The sequence below is a fragment of the Mixophyes fleayi genome, chromosome 6 (genome assembly GCF_038048845.1).
Source record: "Mixophyes fleayi isolate aMixFle1 chromosome 6, aMixFle1.hap1, whole genome shotgun sequence".
Taxonomy (NCBI): Eukaryota; Metazoa; Chordata; class Amphibia; order Anura; family Limnodynastidae; genus Mixophyes; species Mixophyes fleayi.
This window is the reverse complement of record NC_134407.1, coordinates 157776572-157792827: the sequence shown is the minus strand read 5'-3', so window position 1 is coordinate 157792827 and position 16256 is coordinate 157776572. Positions and strand designations below refer to the sequence as shown.

The 16256-nt window shown below is 39.7% G+C and overlaps 1 protein-coding gene across 4 annotated transcripts in view; it reads right to left on the bottom strand.

The window, feature by feature from the left end:
• Positions 1–16256, bottom strand: part of SCN4A (sodium voltage-gated channel alpha subunit 4) — a 182998-nt gene that overhangs the window by 66295 nt on the left and 100447 nt on the right. For all 4 annotated transcript variants that reach the window (XM_075176881.1, XM_075176882.1, XM_075176879.1 and 1 more), the window contains exons 11-13: positions 5794–5949; positions 4624–4738; positions 1996–2234 (exon numbers count right to left, since the gene is read on the bottom strand). In XM_075176881.1, coding sequence (XP_075032982.1) covers positions 1996–2234; positions 4624–4738; positions 5794–5949 — 510 coding nt within the window. The remainder of the gene's footprint in view (positions 1–1995; positions 2235–4623; positions 4739–5793; positions 5950–16256) is intronic.

The window sequence follows — 16256 nt, the reverse complement described above, 5'->3', positions numbered from 1 at the left end:
TTACAATTAAACGGGAAATTAAAATCTAAAGGAGACGCAGGAAATAATGAACGGTCATTTACAAATAGTAAAAGTGGACAAACGCAGTGCAAATGTTCTTTTGTGACATCATGTGACTATGTTTGCATAAAAGTTTGTACAACTTTTGTAAAGGAAAATGCATGGATCTGCAGATCACTACGGCGGCGCTTGCGGGTGAGAACTTTGCACTAAGGAGAATCCATGATATTCCTCGCTAGGTACAGAAGTGCACCTTCTTTAGCGCTGCAGTGCAAAAACAAGATTTCATTTTAGTGGAAACGGATAATTTAATCTAAATAAATAGTTGGTGAAGGAGACACTACCTCAAGCTGCAGTTCAGTATCTCTCTCCTTCCTCCTGTATAATTCCTCTGTGATATCCTGTGCCTGTACTGCTAAACCTGGTAATCCTGGTATCCTGCTTCAGCTACTGAATTTGGTAATCCTGATATCCTACTTCATCTGCTAAACCTGGTAATCCTGATATCCTACTTCATCTGCTAAACCTGGTAATCCTGGTATCCTGCTTCAGCTACTAAACCTGGTAATCCTGGTATCCTGCTTCAACTACTAAACCTGGTAATCCTGATATCCTACTTCATCTGCTAAACCTGTTAATCCTGCTTCAGCTACTAAACCTGGTAATCCTGTATCCTGCTTCAGATGCTAAACCTGGTAATCCTGCTTCAGATAATAAACCTGGTAATCTTAGTATCCTGCTTCAGCTGCTAAACCTGGTAATCCTGGTATCCTACTTCATCTGCTAAACCTGGTAATCCTGATATCCTACTTCATCTGCTAAACCTGGTAATCCTGGTATCCTGCTTCAGCTACTGAATTTGGTAATCCTGATATCCTACTTTATCTGCTAAACCTGGTGTTCCTGATATCCTACTTCATCTGCTAAACCTGGTAATCCTGATATCCTACTTCATCTGCTAAACCTGGTAATCCTGGTATCCTGCTTCAGCTACTAAACCTGGTAATCCTGGTATCCTGCTTCAACTACTAAACCTGGTATTCCTGATATCCTACTTCATCTGCTAAACCTGGTAATCCTGATATCCTACTTCATCTGCTAAACCTGTTAATCCTGCTTCAGCTACTAAACCTACTAAACCTGGTAATCCTGGTATCCTGCTTCAGCTACTAAACCTGGTAATCCTGCTTCAGCTACTAAACCTGGTAATCCTGATATCCTACTTCATCTTCTAAACCTAGTAATCTTGATATCCTGCTTCAGCTGCTAAACCTGGTCCTCCTGCTACCATGTGCTTCATTTCTCCTTTTGTGTCTAGCATTCTGCATTTATCCAATATACCTGCTATTCCTGTTAACTTGAACCTGCTGCTTCTATAATCTAAGCTTGCCATTAACCATTGACTGCACCTATTTGCTTCCTGTGTAAACCGTGTTATTAATAAAGTCCCTCTGTTTCACCCCCACTGTTCTCCATGGTGTTCATACTAGGAATCCTGACACGATCTCTCTGAAAAATGTCATGAATTCTCTACCACTTCAGAGGTCCTGGAAATTGGACCTGGACACTATACTCCCAGTTTGCAATTCTGGGGTTAAAGTGCATTTTTAGGTATAATGTAATGCACATAAATGTGCCAAATGTAATTAATACAGTTCATTTTTAACACACAAATGAAACTAAATCAAGTTGTATTTTAGGAGAAAATAATAAAACTTTGAAATACAGGGGGTATGGTCCTAAGGTGTGAAGTGGGCGTGCACTCAGCGGCATTAGGGTCACTTGTGCACATAAAGAAGCAGTGCAGGACCACAGTGTTTGACGTTCGTAAATGACTCCATATTGTTTTGTATGGTAGTGCAGCCTCATTGGTCAAAATAGGTAAAAGGAATGGCCACCCAGCTAGCACTGTACTGTATGTATCCAAAAAGTGATGCATTTCCTGTAATAATTCACTCCATGATAATATAAAATAAAAAGTGCTTAGGTACTTACCAGATTTCCCACATACAGGACATTCTCAAACTGCTCAGTCATTGGATAATGCTCCATAGCCATGAAAAGCGTATTGAGGACAATGCAGATAGTGATCCCAAGGTCTACAAAGGGATCCATGACCACAAACCGGACACACGTTTTAAACCTCACCCATAGAGGACAGCAATCCCAAATCAGGAACGTATTTGAAAACTTGTACCACCAGGGCGGGCACTTCTGCTGAGCTTCCTCTAGTTCTGCAAGAAGACAGGTGTTGCTTCATGTTAATATATATAGAGCTTATTATGTATAACTGAAATGTTCCATTAGCTTGTACTTCATATGTCTTGCAAGTGTTATTTCCCCCAAATTAAGACATGGGAGTAGTAAAAACTATATGACTATTCTGCTACTGAACAGTTTTTATTAATCCTATGACTATCCTGCTACTGAACTGTTTTATTAATCCTATGACTATTCTGCTACTGAACTGTTTTATTAATCCTATGACTATCCTGCTACTGAACTGTTTTATTAATCCTATGACTATCCTGCTACTGAACGGTTTTATTAATCCTATGACTATCCTGCTACTGAACGGTTTTATTAATCCTATGACTATCCTGCTACTGAACGGTTTTATTAATCCTATGACTATCCTGCTACTGAACGGTTTTATTAATCCTATGACTATCCTGCTACTGAACTGTTTTATTAATCCTATCACTATCCTGCTACTGAACTGTTTTATTAATCCTATGACTATCCTGCTACTGAACGGTTTTATTAATCCTATTACTGTATTTAGACATTTCTTACATAAATCATATGCATCTGGCTGCAAATATAGGAAGTGATTTTCCTTTTTTAACTGTACACATATGAGTATCATTATTACATCAAATTATGGTGCAAGTCTATAAATATCTCATTCATCCATAAACGTTCATCATGTATCCTTCACTCCTGATAGCAGTTAATCGTCGTCCAGTGTTTAACAGTTAAAAAATGTACAATAAGGCTGAAGGGAGAGGATGAACAGTCAGGAAGCAAACAAACATAACTGGAGTTATTAAGACAGCAACAGTAGGATTCTACTAGTTAGCTGTAATCAGGGACGGGGGAGAACTGTGCTTTTAAAATATACAATATAACTATCAAAACTATTGCCAGAGAATATCGAAATACAAACTTTAAATCATTTTGGTGTTAAATGAATGTAATAATCTTTGGAAAAAGGATTTTCAGGCTGGTTCAGCTTCGTATAATTCACCAGAACTGTAAACTGTTACCTGTTAAGTAGGGATTGTTATGTCACATAATAATAATCATTTCTTCACCCAGCAGCAAATGAAAGCCCCACTTTGAGTCAAAATGTTTTATACAAAAATGCTCTAATGACTACTAGGTAAATATAATGGGGCTGATGCTGAGTTGGTCCAAAATGGGCATAAATTACTGTTAAAAAAAAAGAGAACATAAAAAAATATATAAAAAATAAATAAATAAATATACCCCACTCATATGCTTAGTCGTACACATCTTGAGATGTGACCGGTTCTGTATTGGTGGCATATGAGACTGGTTGTCACCATGTCATCATCATCAGCATGTATTTGCATCTGCCTTCTAATAGGTGCAAAGAATAGGATGTCTCGTACCAGGTATATATGTGTTTTCTGCAGCTCTGCATGTGTTGCATTTGCGTGAACGTGTCCTCAATCACAAGGAGGCGCAAGTGGCCCAAGTCTCTACTGGCGCATATACATCTGTTCTCTTTGTAGGGATGTGCAGTTCAAATTTGCAGAATTTACCCTATGAAAACTGGCACACGTTCAACTCTTCTTCAGGCCCAATGTGACTGGTCTAGTGAGAGGTCCCATTAAGGACCACTGAATACCAAAGTTAAATGTTTTACTTACCTCCTCCTCAATCGCTAAAGTAATACATTTTCCTCATCTCTACTACCACATCAGTGCTTGGCCTCAGTCAGTAAGGAGTCCCATGTGAGAGTGTGATCCCATGGCTGAATAGCTGAAGATGGGGATAACATGATTGTGAAGAAACTTTCTCCAGCAGGGCTTTTATTGACTGAAACCTTGCATAGTTGGGGGAACTTTCTTACTAAAGGGGATATTATATAGCTGGAACCCCCTAGCCCAAACTATTAAATCTGAACGTAAATCTTCTTATGGGGATGTTTTATGTGGGGCACCAGATTATAGGTAATGCTTAAGAGAAATAAAATAATAGTGTAAACAAGGCACACACTTTTCATATTTACTGACTGTAAAAACCTCTAAAATAGTTACAGAATATGGTGATGGATTGGCATGTTTAGCATACATTACATAGAGTCTTGTGCACTAATAATGTATAAAAAAATAGAATTTCACTGTGGCCAGTTGTCCATATGTAAAATAGTATACGTTGTAAGCTTATAGCTCAACTCTGTCTACTGTACTATGTGCTCTTCTGGGTCAACATCCTCATCACCGCTCATCTGTCTTAACCAGGAAAATGCACTATGCCATATATAAATAGTATGAATAAACTGCCAATCCAGAACCCGGTGACAGGATCTACTTAAGTTTCTATCTTGCGTACAAGTCATGGATATGTTAGATACCTTCCCATTGCACAGACCTTCAATCATGGCCTCAGAGACAATACTAACTGAACTCCTTGATTTTATCTGCATAGCTGGTTCCTCGAGATACATCTTGTTGTTCTTCTCAAGATCAGTCTTTACTGAGCTTGCCTAGGAATAAAGAAGACAAGTGTTCCAAAATGACACATCTAAAGATCTGCATGCCGGCACACATGGATGCACAGATATTGGTAAAAACATTCAGTTGGATTATCTGTGTAAAGGAGGTGCTAGGATAGTTCATCTCAAACTGTTCTTGTCCTTTGCATTACTGTAACATGTGCCAACCATCAGCAATAGGCATGTATGCTAAACTATGCAGGGAGTTGTTTGAGACAGTTAAGAGATACACAGGGTGCCTTCCTCACACCTAGAGACAGCGCCATGCTGGAGGACCCTACAAAGATGTTTTACAGGCCCTCTTAGGAATAATTAAAATTAGTAACACACCCATAGCTGAGTGACAGCTAAATTATGAGAGGTAAACAATTTTACAATTCTGTGCAATTGTAACCAGCCAAATTGTAGACTGTGACGTAAGTAGTAATAATAATGATAATAAAAATGATAATATAGTGAAAACGGGCACAAGTTGCTCTGGATAGGTTTCATAGGATTACAAACCAGAATTGGCACAACAAGTGAACTTAAGAAAAGCATCTAGTATAGGCACTCAGCTTTTTGGAAAGGAATGTGGAGACATTGGGAGCAGGGGTTGGGACACAGTCGCTCAGCCTGTGGTGATAGAAGCTTTGCAGCACAATCTCAGCTATAGGTGTTTTACACACAGCGCATTTCTGTGAGTATTAATTTACAGATCGTTACGCAAATAATCTTTTCATTGAATGGTTTGTACACAAACAGAGAGCTGTAAATCCGATATAGTGAACAAGTTCAGAATTCAGATTGCCTAATTATCATCATTCAATACCACATACTGTCAAAAATGTTTTCCAGTGCTGTAAAACTTTTAATCTTGAATGTTTTGTTTTCTAAATGATCTTCTTAATTAAAATATTTAAATTAGGATTGCGTAGCTTAACACAAGCAATTTTCCTGAGATACAATTACCAGTGTTTTTCAAATCAAACTGAGGGTAAAAATAACAGCATGTGTTTCAGGTCAATAAATCATTTTCATCAAAAGAAACACTAAGTGGTACTCACGTCATCTTCTTGAGAGGTGACTCTATCAATCACCACCCGAGGTATTACTCGCCCATTGCAGTCTCTATTCTCCATGTCATCTTCTGCAAAGTCTTGTTCGGTAGGAGATTTTTTCTTTCCTTCATTGAGAAGTCCTACAGAGGCTACACTGTGTTTCTGTAATATTATTAAGATCAAAAAGAGAAACAATGTGATTTAATAAGAGTGTGACTGTGCCCCAATAAATCAGAGGCAATGGTGCACTTAATCTATACTCAAAAAGGAATGTCCTCATTTTACCCTTTGGAAACCTCTGCTCCTCTGCAAATGCTGACAATTTGCTCCTCAATTCCATAGACTGGCAAAATTAGTGATGCACCTGCACAATTTGTGATGCCTAGTACCTTGGCTGTCTTGTGTGTTATAAATGAGGCCCACTGTGCTTCAATATATTAGAATTACAATGATTCCATACATCGGAAGTAATGTATTTCAATATAACAGATAGGGGCATATTGAATTAAGCCAACGCATCCCAGCTAGTGTAAACATCGCAGATTTCCGTTCGCACCCCACAGGGTTGTGAAGGGAAATCCGCAATGTTGTGGTACCGTATTGACACTTTAAATGCGCAGCCGCGATGTGCCGGCTTAATTGAATATGGCCCATAATTTGCTTCAATATATCAGAAGCACTATGTTTCATGAATAAATCAGAAATACGGTGCTTCCATATATCAGAAGTAACGTTATTTGATAAATCAAACATAAATATGGTTCTAAGTGGGAAAGTGTATAATATCTATATATGCTTTCACTTTATCCTTGGATTTATTACCCCCTGTATTTTGTTCTGTACTCCTCATATTAAAAATTCAATAAAAATAAATAAGATAAAAAGCAAAATGTACATGTTGGAAAGAATGTCACTGCATACTTTTCAACCACCTCCTTAATAACAACATCAAAATACTACTCATTTAAGCCTTATTTCTATCTTAAGACATGATAATAAGTAGCAGTATATAAAGGCTGTCTTTCAAATCTAATGTTCCATTTATATTGGCATTTATATGTATATATGCAGGGGGAGTAGATGCGCCCCCCCTACCCTCCAGGTACTGCCCAGCTCCCCACCTTCTTACTTGTTGGGGGAGATGGGAATTGGGTTGGTGTCGGTAGTGGGGAGGGGCACATCTTCTGCTCCTCTGGCAGATATCATAGACACTTCCAACATATCACTGCTGACTGCTACCCTTCCACATCAGCGGTTGGCTCTCAGTGGGTACGCCGCAGGAATTTGTCCCATTATATATTGGCGCATAACGATTGTTTAATGGCAGTGCCAGGTATATATATATATATTTACACACACTATCATCTCTAAATATTTATCTTACATTGTGCAATGCCTTCTCACTGAAAAATGCTGCTTGTTTTGCTAGATTGAATAGACTTTGTGTATACCTTCTTAAGTTGGAACACACTACTAAGGGCCCGATTCATTAAGACACGTAAATGCCAACACGTTCCGTATTTTGAGTAAAATTGCACTGTGCATGCCCAGAAACGAACCATACACCATATATCGCAACAACATCCAATTCATCTTCAAGCGTAAAGAACCATTACTACAGTTTATGATTTCAAGGGCGGAACAGGGTGAGAAAGGCCGTATGCACATAGTCAATATATCGATGTACAGTAAGGGTGTGCTAAGCTCGAGCACACAGCAGCGTCCGATTCAAGCTTTGGGCATCTCTAAGGTTGCTTTTTTTGAGAATTCAGGCCAGAGAGATTTGTATAGGAATGACTGAAGATGCGTATATCAACAAGCGTAGCTTCTCTTAGGCTTATGCTTTGAACCACTCTGGAGAGTGAATTTTGCCGATAGTTTGTGCCCAAAGTGGAGTGCTGTGAAGACCAATATGTGGATATGTGAGCCCGAGCCCGAGCCCTTGAAAGCCTTTTTCACATACAGAGTTTTCCATCTGAGAATACTTGAAACTGAAAGGAAAATCCCCATCTGTTCTTATATTTGCATTACTACAGCTTTCTTTGGTGAGTTAAGCAAGCTCTTTGCACATTTAGGTGTTCGGGGTGCCAGGTCATTCTAAATTTATAGTGATAAAAAAATACTACTTATGAGCGATCCAAAACTACAAAGAAATGCAGCCTGCTTACAGCTAGAGTGCCAATCACCCAAAAGACAAAATAATATTACAAATAGTGTAAACACTGGCGTAAATCTTCAAATCAACAAATAGTCAAAGAATACAGGACAAGGCAGTTCAACTTGAGATATCGAATCCAAAAAGACCAAGTTCCAAATCAAAGGATCATTTTCAGATCTTGTTTTACGGACGTCAAATGGTGACCATATATGTAAAAAACAGAGAATCTGAATATATGGTGTAGTAATTCAAAATTGGTCTGTAGTCACCTAGTCCACCACCATTAAGATTATGACACTAGTGTAGCTGCTATGATCTTATGTGTTCACCAAAATGTGTTCCATTCAAGCCCACCCTCCTTAATTGCACTTACATCCACATAGGCGTATCAATCATATCAATATTAGTGCTCAGGAGCTTGTTGGTCTCTATCTCTTTTCCTTGGTAGAATGATTTCATAGACAAATAGAAGAGAACAATAGCCACTAATAGCATGATACCCTTTAAAAAAATGTCTTTATTAAAACTTTAAAATGCACACTCACATGAAAACATGTAGTAATGACATATATAAAAAAACACCTTAGATGTTGCGATTATACGCCTACCAGAAATTGTTGACAATGACAGTGTGTATGCTCAAATAGAGTCCCAGGATTACGTGCTGTGGATGGTAATTATCTTATTTCCAAAACTGGAACCGGTGTATAAAAGTCTTTTGTTACCAGACAAAGCGATTCAACCCTTGTGTGGGGTCTTTTTTAAGATAAGAGGGAACTTATGGAGTCTTTTTATAGGGAGACAAACCAGTTGACATCCATATCCAGGATTCTATGGTAACCCGTTTATAAAAGAAAACTTAATTCTTCTAATATTATATACATAATATTATACTATAACACTCCATTAAATCTCAAAATAAAAAACTCTACAAACAATATATGTAAGAACATAAAGTAGGCTTATAACCAAGATTCGCTACCTCCGCTATTTTGCTTAAACTATCACAGATTCAATCAACAGTTGTAGTGACTACTGAAGGCTGTAGCGACTTCTAAATAACATACCTTCATCATATAATATGACCTGCTGATAGAGTTGTGGAAATTGCGCAACAGTCTAGTTAAAGTATGAGCCTTTATTGTAGCCATATAGATGTAATTATAGGTTCTATCAGGCTCTTCACTATGGCATGCAGCTGTGTAGATACTTCTCCACAAAAATTCAAAACAGCATAGATATAAAACTAAAATAGTACATACACTTGCGCTTCCGTTTCTGTCTATAGGTAATCACAATCAGAACACCATATTCATAAAGGGATTGTATCTTCTGCATGAAACTCGATGTCACCATCATATGAAATGTGTACACATGTGGAAAAACACAAAAATAAACCACATCGCGTAATATGTATGAACATAAACAAAATGCTTCAAGTCCGCCACCACTATAATAGTGTGAAGATAATTCTTAATATATGGTATTCTTCAAAACATCACACCCGTGATTCTTCTTTCTCAGATCCCCTTTCGGGTGTACGCTTACATATCAGTACTCCCACATGCGTCTTTCAAAATAAATCCTGATCTCCCTCCTCGTTTAGGATCACCAGGAAATACCTCCAAATTCAGATGAGGCACAAATATGTGAAGAGAAGTAAACAAAACCAACTTTGTGCGTTACCTCAATACATACATTTATTAACAATAAAACAATAGATAAAAACAAAAGATAAAAAACATATGCATAAGTTCCAAGAGAATGACAAAATGAAAGCCCCGTACCGGATGTCCATATATAAAACGACCTGTAGAGAATCCCAATTTATAGATGGTATAGCTGCAGCTTAGGATCCATAACAGGAGGAAATACACTGCTGGTCACTCGGTCTCCGGGAAGATTCCCAACGCGTTTCAACCCTATTAACTGTGGGTCTTTCAAGTTTTTTTAAATTTTTTGTTTTTTTATCTTTTGTCTTTTGCAGAACTAACACTCATAGAGAAAGGCGAAGTCCTGATTTTTTCCTTGCCACTGCGTGTGTAGAACGGCACGTTGGCAATTTTATTTTTTTCAGCACTGATCTTTGCCTGAATTACAAGTGTTTTTTTGTTTACCAAGGTAAAAGGTGTTTTTTTACATTTTTGATTCCCTGACATAAAATCGCTATGCACTTTAACATAGGCTTTAACACATGACGTAGAGGGATTAGTATCATCATGACTGACACTGGAGAGTAACAAGAACAATGTGGCTGAAGACTGGAGAGTGACAAGAACACTGCTACTCCTGTTTCTGTGTGACCAACGGCACTGAGCATGGAGAGTGACAAGAACAATGTGACTAAAGACTGGAGAGTGACAACAACACTGCCACCCCTCCTGTTTCTGTATGAGCAATGGCACAGAACAATGTGACAGGAGAGTGACAAGAACACTGCCACCCATCCTGTTTCTGTATGAGCTATGGCACACTAGAATGTCACTGGAGACTTTTAAAAACACTGCCAGCGCTATTATTACAATTTTGCTTTCAGCACTGAAAAATGCCACCTCTCCTGTTTCTGGGTGAGCTATGGCACAGTAGAATGTCACTGGAGACTTTTAATTACACTGCCAGCCCAAAAATGTGTCTTTCAGCACTGAAAACTGCCACCTCTTTTGTTTCTATGTGAGCTATGTCACATTACAATGTCACTGAAGACTACCAAGAGCACTGCCAACCCTCCTCTTTCTCTTTCATTAATGACGCTGCCAAACTGCACTGGAGACTGCCAACAACCCTGCTACCCCTTCTGTGTCTCTCTGTGAAATGGAGCTGAATCTCCGTGGAGGGTGGTACTTATAGAATCCAAAACTCGCGAGATGCGACGAGGCAATGATGATGTTTTCACTTCCGAGGGCCGGCTCGGTACTCGGATCCACGAAGTTCGGGTAGGCTCGGTTCTCGGAGAACCGAGTATCTCTGGTTTTAAGTTAAAAAATATGCTGCATTCCATCTTCGTTAGTCTTTCCCCTAAGTTACCACAATAATGAATGTGTACTAAGGCCATTCTTTATATTGCAAAGAGGTTCGCTAACTCTTATTTTCAATGGGAAACAGGTTTTTCCAACATATTGTTTGACTAGTTGTAAACTTGTAGTTTTGACCCTTAGTAGGTGTTAGTAGTCAAATGTCTTGTGGATGCAATCACCCTTTCTTTTGTTTTAAAGTAGTGAAAACATAGAATAAGGTCAGTGGGTGCATGGCCGTAAGTAGGGCTGTGCGACAGGGGCGACCGCCCAGGATGCAACGCTGAAGGGGGGCGCAATTTAGGAATATTTTAGGTTAATTTGGTTAAAATTGAGGGCTAGGGGTGCGGCATATGTCTTTATCGCCCCAGGCGCTAGAGTTCTAAGTTACGGCTTTGAGTGGGTGTTTGGCCTGGCTCCGATCAGGGTCATAGGGCCTTATGGTTTCTCTCTACCAAAGGGTCTTTCTCTCTTGCGTGGGGTAATTCGAGAAAAGAGACCCTGGAAATATTTACGCAAAATTTGAACTTGAAAAATAACAGTTACAGTCTGGTTGCTATGAGTTACAGCAAATTGTTTACAGTTTTCAAAAATGTCCCCAATATGTTTCTGATTCTGCAGCCTGTAAACTAGAAGTTTGCAGAATAAAAAACACCAAGGCAGGCACCAATAAGCCATTTTATTGGCAGGCTACATCAATATGCATCAAAAGTTAAGTGACTGCACACTAGATGTACATGTAAGATTATATTTACAGACTGTTGTATAGTGCTTTTGCTACTTAGGTTTGTGCCATTATTTTAGCCGTGTGTGCCTGAAATACTACTGCTCCACTTCAGTTATTGTTCATAAGTGTGTGTAGCTGCATTCCTGTCATTCAATCTCAGGTCTTGTAGTTGTGGCTGTGAGCTGGGTGAAGTCCTCAGCAGACACTCATTTGTTAATCATATAATGAAGAACAGTTTAAACAGGAGGGCGTTCCCTTATTCCCCAGGGACAATATTATTCCCATATGGTAAACTGCCTGTTCTTGTTAAAACACAGCTTTTGAGTGGCTGAAGAAAAAGGTAAATTTGTCTTCATCCTCTCCTCTGCTGAAGACACGCTTTTTTGAAGTTGTTTTTCCGTTTTGTTTTCTGGCTGAAGACAATAATGAAATAAACAAATATTTATTTCTATAAGCCTTCAGAATCTCTAAGCATCAATTACACATATGTCATCTAGCTGTATATTGAGCTTCTGAGTTACTGTGCTTTTTGTTAACTGTACCGTGCTGTCTCACCCTGTATCGTGTTTCTGTCTGTCCCTGTACGGCGCTACGGACACCTAGTGGCGCCCTATACATAAAAATTAATAATAATAATAATAATAATAATAATAATAATATGTGTTAGAAGTGGGATTTTGAACTGGTTCTTGATACAAAGAATCCTTCCGAAAAAAGCACAACCACTTCTTTAAAACAGTTTTTGGAAAGTCACCCTGCTGTACAGAAACTTTGATGGAACTTCCAAAAGTTTACAGCTTGCTGAATGAACTATTAACACCTGAGAAGTAGAATTTTTTGAATAGACTGATGCCAAGGAAAGGGACTTTCCAGCTGATAAATATTCACTATGCTAAGGTTGAAATCCACACCTTAAAAGAGCCTTCTGCTGATTGTGAGAGCCAGCAATTCCCTGAATACCAAGATGTTTTGGGAATCAAAGAGTTAGTCTCACCAGGCCTGCAGTGTCTGTTTGAAATGGGTGCTCTTACATGCACAGTGTTTTACATGAGGATAATTACAGCTCAGTTGGATACATTTGGAAGGTCTTGAGGATCTCAATGCAGACAAGTAATTTATCCACTCAGACCTGGTAAACCCACTGCAAGTAAGCTACCAACCGTGCTTACAGAAGTGTAAACATGATGAAACACACTACTTTTGTACAGCCAAAATTTCTGTAGAGGATTGGAAAACTACACTCACTGCTCACTGTAGCATCACCTTCACAAATTACATTATGCTGTCCCCTATGCTCACTCACTACCTTGGTGACATTATTGACCCTGCCCTTAGCTTCACTCCTTACATCCAGTCCCTTTTGCAGTCGTCACCTCCTCCTCCGCAAAATCCAAAATACACCCCTTTCTCATTACCGCTCCTAAACTACTGTTACCCCCTTCTCATTGGCCTTCCCTTTACCTGCCTCTCCCCTCTGGAATATATCCTGAATGCTGTGGTTAGACTAATCTTCCTCTCCAGCTACTCCTCAACTGCTGCACCACTCTGTAAATCCCTTCACTGGCTGCCCATTCACGCAGGAATTCAATTCAAGCTGATAATCCTCTCTTACAAAGACCTCACAAACAGCTCTCCTCCATACAGCTTCAATTATGTTATGAGATACACCAAAGCTCAAACACTCCATTCCTTCTGCGACCTATACTACTTCTCCCCTCTTATAACCTACTCTCACTCTTGACTCCAAGAATTCTCCTGCGCTGCTCCTCACTAGTCGAACTCCTTACCTCACCCCACCAAATTCTCCCCCCAACGTAAAATTCTTCAAACACTCTCGTCTCATATCTCCCTTTGGTTTATCATTGTCAGGCCCGAATAGAGAGGAACACTAAGTAGGATTAGCGCTACTGAGCTAATAGGTGCGGAGTCTAACGAACCCCTGGATTTTACCAGGGACCCCCGCAAGGAGGTTTGGACTTCGCTGCACAGGGTACGCAGGTCGCGGTCCTATTAGTCAGTTGCCGATGTAGTGAGAGAAGGGTCAGACGGTCCGGGTCAAGCCAATCGGTATGCGTGGTACAAAGGGAGAATCCAGGAGAATTGTCAAACTAGCCAAGGTCACAGGAACACAGTGGGGCACACAGAAGGAGGAAGGTCAGCAAGTCGGGTCACAACAGGAAAGCAGAATCCAAAGAATGGTTGAGGAAGCCGGGTCACAACAGAGGAACAACACTTGGGAGCTAGAGGCAGAAACCTGTTACTCTGGCACCCTAATGGTGCCAGAGCCACGTTTAAATAGTGGCAGGTAGGCAGTGATTGGTGGAGCAGATTCAGGAACACAGAGTGCCGATAAAAGCGTCCCGTTGCCAGGCAACGGGACGGAACTGCGTGCATGCGCCCGACAGGACTGGGGGGCACGGCTCTCCTGTTGCCCAGCAACAGTCCGGGCTGAGCGGCAGAGACAGGCGCCTGACAATTATGCTGTACTTTTGTGCGAGTGCTATACTGATTGCTTATTTTATACATAATGTATTAATTCTTGTATTTATGCTACCTGTAATTGTTCACGCATAACTCATACTTGTTTATCCACACATATTAATTAGATTCATGTATTTGTTATTATACTTATTTGTATTATGTATTTATTATTATTATGCTTAATTGTATTCATGTACTGTTGGCCAACTGTCCGGCTGTGGAATCTTTGGCTCCTTATATATAAACGAAGATGATGATGGAATAATCTGCCCCACCCAGTCCTATTTATACTTAGAAAAGATTGGCAGAGGATCCAACCACATTCTGAGCCTACTAAAAGCTGCCAGTGTCTTAATATCCGGAAGCTGACTAAGAAAGCTATTATAACTAAGGCCATGCAAACAAGGTAGATGAGTCCACTAAGGCATTCAGTCTTTCATACCACTTACCCCATTAATATAGATGCCCAGGTCAAGAAGGAAACCCTGCACTGGAAACCAATTCTGAGGTTAGGTACAATAGGCGCAAATGATATGGCTTTGATCCATGTATTCTCTGCACTTACTTCTATTACACTGCAGCCTTTACAAGAATGATTATTTGCTGCAACTACAAGCCCCTGTCTATCCGTGAGAAAAGTCCCTCCACAGGGAATAGTGCTTTGTGGGGTACAAGATTTGACACCAGCCTTATTTTCTATTGTTGATCAGCATGTACAGAGAGAGAAAGTCCCATTACATATGTTTAAATAAATGGAGGACAGAAAATGTTATAAAAAGTGACATCAAGGAAGAAAGCATAAAGGTATGTTGTGGAGTCCCAGCCACCAAAGGGCCTTGTATGTGTTTCCCGCAGGCCCAGAGGCGCCCAAAACTCTGGGCCTGAGGGCTCTGCTGCTCTGGGCATAAGATTCCATTAGAAAAAGATACTGTGTGTCTTTCCAGTAACAGAGCCAGAACAAACCATTAATGATCTGGACACATATTACCAGAATCAGAATCACTCCCGAGACATCTGATAACCAGAGGATTAGCCACTTGCTCAACAAGACACCTGCTGTTGTCAAGGAAATTTCTGCTTAGGATGAGATTGTCAGCTGGCCATCTACAGTAGTTTCAGACTTGACAGTCAAGGGTCTGGACCCTTTTAAAGAAGAAGCTTTAACATTCAAAGACTGCAGCATTGCATTAGAAGAGCCTCATGATGTCAGATACCTTGATGGTGAATGGAACTGTGGATAGATCCTTAAAAGGGGTGAAGGGCTGTTACCTAATGAGATTTCAGAAAGTTAATAATGTAACAGCCACTCTTTTAACAATGTCAGCATATTCTACTTCCCAGTTGGTACAGCAACCATCTGCCCACAATGTTACTAATACTGTGCTGTTACTAACGTCACAGACTGAACTTCCATCAACTTATAAAGAAGCACACAAAGAAGACATGAACATACCTACTGTCCAATTTTCACTGGGCAGTATAGATTTCATATGGGCAAAAAGGGACATAAACAGTTTACTGCCGTGCTTACAAAACTAGGCTGGTGTTTTGGGTGGATGGTTGGTGTGGCTGTGCACGTCAGGGTGTAATTTAGTAGGTGTGTTTATTCATGTGGGAGTTTAGATACAGCTCTGCTTGTGACTGAGTGGGGTGTTTTGTCTGACATATTCATAGTGATAATTACTGCTGCTAAGCCTTCAAAAGATGTTGCCATACAAAAAGGTTGACCATGTGAATAGGTTCCACAAGAAATCAGTCCTAGATATATAGATTCTTTGTGAAAGCATGAGGCTACATTTCTTTCTAAATCAGTGAAGCACTGTAGTTCCATTTTTACATTTTTCCCTCTCACACACGAAGAGCTTGATCTTGCATACATAAGAGCTTATTGATTGGACAAGTAGAAGTTTGGATTTGTGATTGTGGATGGGACTCTCTCTAGTTTAAACCAGAGGTGCTCAACCTTTTTTTAAGCTGGGACCACAAGTATAAGTGTGACATTACTATGGGTCCCCAAAAGTGGCAGTTCTAAATATAATATATTGCATACTTGTATATCGTACTGTGTATTTATAGTTCCCATCCGAGGTTG